Consider the following 7,984-nt stretch of genomic DNA (forward strand, 5'->3'; position numbering starts at 1 on the left):
TAATGTCTTCTACTATATGCTGCCATAATGAATTTTGAGACAGATACTTACTGTAGATACTTATTCGGTAGATTTTTTTTTCCAATTTGTAAATTTTGATTTTCAAAACATTGTCCTTCACTGGGACTTTCTTTACTTTTTGATAATGTTATTCTGCTCATTATCCTCAAATGTCTGTTTTTACTGAATTGTTTGGTTTTGGTTTTATATATTTCTTCTTGCCAGATTACTGGAAGTGCACAGAAGATGACTTTCAATTGCAAATATTTCATTAATCACAGAGCAAAATTAAATATTATAACTCATATTACACAATCTTCAAAGAGTTGTAGATGTTGATGGCTGTGGGTAGGAAGGATCTCCTGTAGCAGACAGTATTACAGTGGTTCAAGTGAAGCCTGTGACTGAAGGATGAAAAAAAGTGTGCTGTTTAACATTGTCTTGAGTATAGTCTCAATACCTGCCTCCCTCCCGCTTCAGATGTTAACATTATACTAAAACGTTTTTAAAACGCCAGAGCAAAACCCTGAGTGCTGTTTTTAAAATCACCAGTACAGATATTTGTGAGAAATAAATAGATTTCTGCTTCTACCTAAAGAAAAACATTGTAGTTTTCATGGTGAAGCTTTAAATCTCTGCTGCCACACAAATAAGACTTTGCAAAAAGTGGACTCTATTTTTGAATGAATTTCTCACTTTTGGAAACCTTAAAAAATTGTGCCACTTGTCTTTTTAATAGAGAAAAGCTGTGTCACTACAGGGGTCTTCAAGAGGGGAATATCAGAAACAGTGGGGAAGTGGCTTTTAGTTAGCATTTAAAATTTCTCTGAAAATGAAATGTGCTGTGTGCAAAAGTGCCCTGCCTTCACTTGATCTAAAACTAGTTTGAAAAATGTTTAAACACAATGAGTGCTCTACTGTTATTAAAAAGTGATGCTGTACTGAAGATCATTTCATGCTATTTGTGGCAGATACATAGATGTAGCACTGGGGCGACTGCTACAGGTGATGAAATTGATTATTTTCCTTTCTTATCCTGGTATTTTTAAACTAAGAATCTTAAGGAAAATTCATAAAGTTTTTGGAAAGTAAAAATATGATCTCTTGTCTATATTTACACTATTTCAATGAATTAGTTGAAATATAATCAAAAAGATTATATTTAATGTTAAACTATTTATTTTTGTTTCATGAAGACTTAGATTCATTATTATTGTTATCAGGATAAAATCAGTTTGTTAGAAACAAATATCAATAACCCATAATAATGCCAGGTTTCATATACAATAACCATGTATTTTCTTATCTAGGCACTTTTTATAGAAACTTGCCAATGTTGTCTTAATGCACACATAAAACCAAAGAAAATTTAATAAATACATGTGACTTCAATGTATGCTAATAAAATACTAATTTCTGATAGCATAACATGGAAACCAAAAATGAATCAAAAATATAAACGCTTGTCTATACTTGTGTCAGTCATTATAAATACACACCTACTTTGCCAATTAATCAAGGTTTGGATTCAGGCCTTTTAACTGTCAGCTACTGTATCACAGCATAGGTTCACAAATGATGACAAGCTTTTTATTTTAAAAAACGGACAACTCACTTGTGTTTCAGCACGTAATGTAAATTCAGAACAACAGCATATCCAGCTCTCTCTTGTGATCCATTCCTTGTTTGTAAGAAAGATTATGGTAACGCTACTGATGTGCCAGGTTAATTAAAAGATGGTTTGTTGCCATGCAATATCCTAGCTGAAGGATAGATAGGTCTGACAGATAGACCTATCTATCAGGTCAATCCAACTGATAGATAGTTTATCTATCGGGTAGAAGAACTATCAGGTAGTTCTTTTATCTGCCTGATAGAAGAACTGTAAATATAAGCTACAATATTAAAAATAATCCTGTGAAAACATGTTGAACTTGCATTCAAGATTCCTCTTACATGCATGAAAAAATAGCAGCTAACAGACTTTAAAAATAAAATTAGTCTGTAGCATAAAATAAAGATAATTAAAAGCTATAGCGTAGTTCAAAGCTGTACTTCCACTGCTGCAATAAGTTGAGCGCTGCAGATGTCTGGCCTTTTAGAGCGTCACCTAAATCTTCCTGATAAAGTTGCTGTGATTGGCATTGAGGACAAGATAATGCTCTATCATTACCTCTGACAAGACTAGCATGAATGAATTTCAAAGGCAAAATAGATGAGGTGACACTTCTGCTGCACTCTGATTATGCTTGGTTATTACCCGCTGTAGATTTTTACAAGAAAGACGATTTTAAAAACATCTAATGCACATGTCGCATTATAGCATCATTTTTCACACCACATTTAACCAAATTGTTAAAGTTGTTCCTACAGTCCCAGGAGCAGTTTTCACTGTCCAACAGCATGCGCACACTGTGACATAGTCAAGTGAAAAGCATAGCTCACTGTCCACCTGAGGAGTCTGAAAACTGACTCACTGGGAAGCTTTTATTTACTGATTTTAGCACTAGTTGAGTCACCGAAGCGCTACTTCATATTTAATTGTGCTGCGACTTCTCACATTTTTTTCCACCGGCAGCATTCATCTCTCACAATGGATTGTACTTGACTAATCTGCTGATGTGCCTCATTTCCAATCAGCTCCTTGAGGATTTTATCATTTATAATTTATGAAAAAAGTGACTAGAGAAGAAATTCTGTAATTGAATTGCAGCGAATATAGAGATTTAGTTTTCTTTTTCTTGTCACTTCAGGCAGTACTGTGGAGATACAAGTTCTCCCAGCTAAAAGGATCATCTGATGACGGAAAGAGCAAGATAAAATTTTTATTCCAAAATGCAGAATCCAAGTCTATTGAGGCAAAGGTGAGTCTGGTTTTACAAGATTATTAGACTATTAAAACAAAATTAGACAAATTGAATCATGATACTAATGGTATATATGCTGTTTTTCCCCTCGTTGCCACTAAATCAGAGAAAATGTTTTGCCCATTTTAGATTTTAAGATTACCAAAATGATTCATTTTATTCCTAAATATATAATAATATAATAGAATCTTTCAGATAATTTATTTATGACTCTTTTTTTTTTTAAATTGACATTTACATACATTAAAATTACTGATAGAATAATCAGATGACTGAACATAGTGTTTTGTAGAGTGGTCATCACAAAACCCTAAATGGGACCCTGCACGGTCCCATTAAAATTTTGTAGGCAGAAAAGGTGCTTGTGAGTGAGGCGGCCTACGAACTTCACTTAGTTGCACCAGATTTCTCAGCAAGAATGGTTCAAATCTCCACCAAACTATTGTGAGAAAATTGTGGATGTCTTTGTCAAGTCCTTGTTATTATTCTGACATTGAGCTCTTGGAAAATGATTTTAATGTTCCTAACTGACCTAAAAGTAAAACAATAAAGAATAATAGTAAAAGTGATTTAATCTCATTACACTGCTTCAAAAATAGTATTTGGTGTCTTTTGTACAGTGTGTGTGTAAATATCTGGTTTTAACTGTAAATGTTTGATTTTGTGCTTTCGTTTAGGAGCTGGAGTTCTCAAACCTCTTTGCTGTTCTTCACTGTATTCACGCTTTCTTTGCTGCCAAAGTTGCTTGTCTGGACCCAGTGTTTGTGGAGAGCCAGGGCAGCGCTACGACTGCTGGGATTCCTTCTCTGTCCAGCCTCTCTTGCAACTCACAGACTCCAAAACTGAAATACACCACTTGACAGGTGCTGCTGTCTCCGGACTTCTTTTAAAAGACCAGAATCGCCTCAGACGACAGACAGCTGAACGTGGATCAAGCCTATGTGTGTTGTGGGTAACTGGACGCTTTAGTAGAATAAAAGACCTCCTTGTGAGTATTACACTTGATATCTCTGAAGACTTCAGGAATTACTTTGGACCTGACTTTGAACCTCTTCTTTGAAAACCTTCTGAGAGCGACTCGTTGGACATGAAATGGGTTTTTGTCTTTCTTTCAAGCCTCAGACAACCACATGATTATCACATCAAACAGAAACTGCTGGTAATTTCCCTCAGTAGTTTGTCTTTTTTCTGTGAAACTTCACTGAGAATCTTGGGCTAGATGCATAAAGATGCGCACACTCATCGCTGTGTGGGTTTGTACTCATAAAAGCATATGAATTACTTTATCTAGACTACCAAACCCTTCATTTTAATGGAAGCTAAGTACAAATTTACTTAAGATTATTAATTAGCATGGGATTTTCTTAACATCACAAACTGACTTTTTTTTTTTTTTTTCATCTGGGGATAATAAGGTGGGATTTTCTCTTGGGATAACAGCCTTATCTTAGTTTGCAAGCTAATTTGGATGTGATTTTTTCCAAGGTCACAAGTTGAATATTCGTTTGTCTTAAGAAAACCAAGTCATTTTTATTTCTTTGTCCCTCAAGAACAACATGCATTTCCTTGAAATAATGGATTTACTTGCTTTTATTATTAATTTAAATGTGATTTTCTTCAGATTACAGACTGAATATTCTTTTATCTTGACCTAACTAACTAATTGATTATGGTGCAGATGGTTATTTTAGTACTCCTAGTTTCATTGTTCACTGTCACTGTCATGACACTTCAGTTTGGTACCACAGTAGTCAGATGTTTCTTAATGGGGCATTTTCACATTTAGAAATCTGTCCGTGTTATGTACTTCATTTGCTTTTGTTTCATGATTGCAAACTTATTTAAAGTTATCTCAAGAAAGTAAATCTTTTATGTCAAAACAACTAAATGTATTGAACACAATACCACAGTTAAATTCGTATGATGACATAAAAAGTCTTATTTTCAAATATTGAGGCAAACAACACATTATCACTAGATAATCTTTTCTGAGCAGGACGTTTCTGCTTTATTGCAAAAATCTCAATAATTATAAAAATATGTACAAGAACTTCTTTTTTGTACTATGATTATATACCCTTATAGGAAGCCCTCTATGTGGGATATATACATTCAGCATAGTATAGTATTCAGATAATTAGTTCTCATTTCTGTTCTAGTAAAACCTTTTACAATCATGGTAAATTATCTCCACAGTTTTTTCATTTCTGTTTTAAATCCCTCTCTAAACAAGTGGTCTGAAAAATCCGGCTCAACATTCTCAATGCATAAGTAGGTGAAGGAATATGTATGTTATTTTTTGTGTGTGTGTGGGGGGGTGCGTGCGTACGCATGTGTGTGTGTACCCATGATTTATGCATCTAGTCTCTGGAATTAAAAATATGAAAAAGCACTTTTTTCTAAAACATGTGAACCTGTTCAAGGACAAAAAAAATTGCTTTGACTGGATTATAGGAAGAGTTTACACTCATTTTAAGTGTTTTTGTGTTTTTAAACGGACAATTTAATTCAAGACTCATTTAAAGTCAGATTTATTTACCTCAGTTTAGAGTCCACCTATAACTAAAAAGCAACATTGCTGGTGAGAGAAATGTATGTTGTTTCTTGTGTTGTCCTTGCCTGACACTCAGCATTGTGAAGTACAAACACATCTACCGATCTGCGTATCGGTGTATAAACGTGTTAGCATTTGTGAGTGCAAGTGGGTGAATGTGTCTCTAGTTTAAAGCACTTTGAGTGGTCAAAATGATTGGAAAAACACTATATAAGTTTAGTCCATTTACCGTTTTACCATTTACATCTGTTTTTGGGTCACTGAACAGGTTGGCTGAAAGTCTATTGCTGCTTATTTGGTTGGTGGAGAAAGAAGATGACTTTGAACATCAAGTTCATCATTAAACAGCCTTAATTGGACAAACAAAAGAAAAAAAATCAATTTCTGTTTATAATATCTCTTCTCAAAACAATTATGTAAATAAACACTGACATTTAAATAAACTCAGATAACCATAAAGCATAACCTGAAGCACTGTCACTACTACTTGGCATTAAGGTATTCAATATTTGATGTGTGCCAGAGGTAAAAAGCTCATACACTGATGCTCTCTTTGTCATTTACTCTTTGAACCAGTTACAAGTATAAAATCAGCCATGGCGTATTTTTTATCGTTGCTTGAGATTACCCTGTAAATATTACATTAATGAGAAATGGTCAGGAGGAAAACAGAAATATCCAATATCCTAGCTTAAAATGCTTTCAGTTACTCCCTTTAACCTGTCTCTGTTTCAAACTGTTTGTAAATGCTGCAGAGTGGCAGCTAAACTATCATAATCACAAAGAGTTCAGGTCAATTAAAGTAATTATTCACACTCTTACCTCCTATTTACAGAGGAGGCGGCCCCTGGGTAAGAGAAACTCTGGAGGATAGCAAATTAAAAGGGGTCAAAGCATTTTCGTGCTGTGCAGCCTTGTTAAGGCGTCTGATGGAAAGCGGCGGTGGTGCAGTCTATGCAAAGAAAGTCTGTGTGATGATTTTGTGCTTTAAAAACAATCTTGATAAGAAATAACCGTGCCACACAGGATCCTAGAGGGTAAGGTTGACTTTATTTTATTTTAAATTTTTTTTGCAGATGTTTTAATAACAGATATGCAGTGAAATAAATCAATAAATGAGAACTTTTGTATCACGGCTCAGTCATGAGTGAATTTACTTTACTCAAATACAATCCCATGGCAAAATACTTATATTGTTTGAACTTTTTCCACACTTTTTCACATAACCACAAATTGTTATGTGCTTTGTTGGAATTTAAGTGCATAAGTGTGAAGTGAAAATATCCCTTTACGCTATGATACCATGAATAAAGTGTATTCAGTTATCTTCAGAAGTAGAAAGGATGTGCTGTGGTCAGATCAACTATTTTGGACTACATGTCAAATGCTACCTATGGTGAAAACTGACACTACACATCAGCCTGAGCACACCATTCCTACAATGTAACATGGTAGTGGCTGCATCATGCTGTGGTGGTGATTTTTTTTCTTCAGCAGGGTGAGGAAAGCTGGTCAAAGGTGATGGGGAGATCAAAAGAGCTAAATACAGGATAATATGTGAAGGACACCTGAGAGACGCTGCAGAAGACTTGATGTTCACCTTCCTGCAAGACTAAACAAAACACCCAGAGCTACGGTGGGTCAAAGTCCAGACTTAAATTCATCTAAGAATCTATGTCAAAACCAGTTGGCATTGGCAGATGCTGACATAAAGTCTGATTGAACTCAAACTATTTTGCATAATACAGTGGAGATGAAAATTGCAGCTAAAATTGATCCACAAAATATTTACGTGAAGATATCAAAAAACTTTCCAAATTGTATTGTAAAACGTATATTAATAACCATTACCTTCTTCTACTTATGCATTACTTTCTGTTGGTCTGTCACAAAAAATATCAGCAAAAAAATAAAAACAGCGTAAATGCATTGAAGTGTGTGGTTGTAATGTGGCAAAATGAAAAAACAAAAAAGTTTAAGCGGTATATACTTTTGCCAAGTACTGAAAAACCACTTTTCAGCTTCTATTAAGATATTGTTGTGTCAAATTAAATATGCACACTTCCATTATGGCATCCTTTTAAAAAGAAAACATTCATCCTTTAAAACAAACTCCCACGGTCTCTCCCGAGTATTTTATGAGAAACATTCCCAAGGACCTTGTCAGGGTTTCTCCGAGCCTGACCTCAACACATAAAAATTTTAAAAGCATCTAATGAAAGATGCTGTTTGCCACTGACAACCAGGAAATCTCTGCTTCCTTTTTCTTCATCTGCCTTTTGTCAGTCACCTCAGCGCAATTCTCCCATACACTTAATATTCAGCAAATCCCCCGTCTGAGGCAGCAGCTTTTCACGTTTGAGCACATAAAAAGCACTATTTTGACAACTGTTTGTCTGATCTGCTTCACTTTTTTGGCAGGTGCATTTCTCAACACTTTAAAGGATCAGTGTCGAGTTTGAGGCTCTTTGGATGAGCGGTCCTCTTATTTGCAAGCCTTTCACTAAAGTATCCCCACCAGGCAATATACGCAAGCTCTGGGAAACGCTTTTGTATGTACTCT

The 7,984-nt window shown here is 35.0% G+C and overlaps 1 protein-coding gene across 2 annotated transcripts in view; it reads left to right on the top strand.

Moving 5' to 3' along the window:
• The window catches only part of sntg1 (syntrophin, gamma 1), a 59,642-nt gene extending 53,088 nt beyond the window's left edge, over positions 1–6,554 (top strand). For both annotated transcript variants that reach the window (XM_081598017.1, XM_081598018.1), the window contains exons 18-19: positions 2,758–2,864; positions 3,545–6,554. In XM_081598017.1, coding sequence (XP_081454143.1) covers positions 2,758–2,864; positions 3,545–3,727 — 290 coding nt within the window. In that variant the 3' untranslated portion in view covers positions 3,728–6,554. The remainder of the gene's footprint in view (positions 1–2,757; positions 2,865–3,544) is intronic.
• The last annotated feature ends 1,430 nt before the right edge of the window (positions 6,555–7,984 follow it).

The sequence above is a fragment of the Poecilia reticulata genome, chromosome 17, assembly GCF_904066995.2.
Source record: "Poecilia reticulata chromosome 17, P_reticulata-male-v2, whole genome shotgun sequence".
NCBI lineage: Eukaryota > Metazoa > Chordata > Actinopteri > Cyprinodontiformes > Poeciliidae > Poecilia > Poecilia reticulata.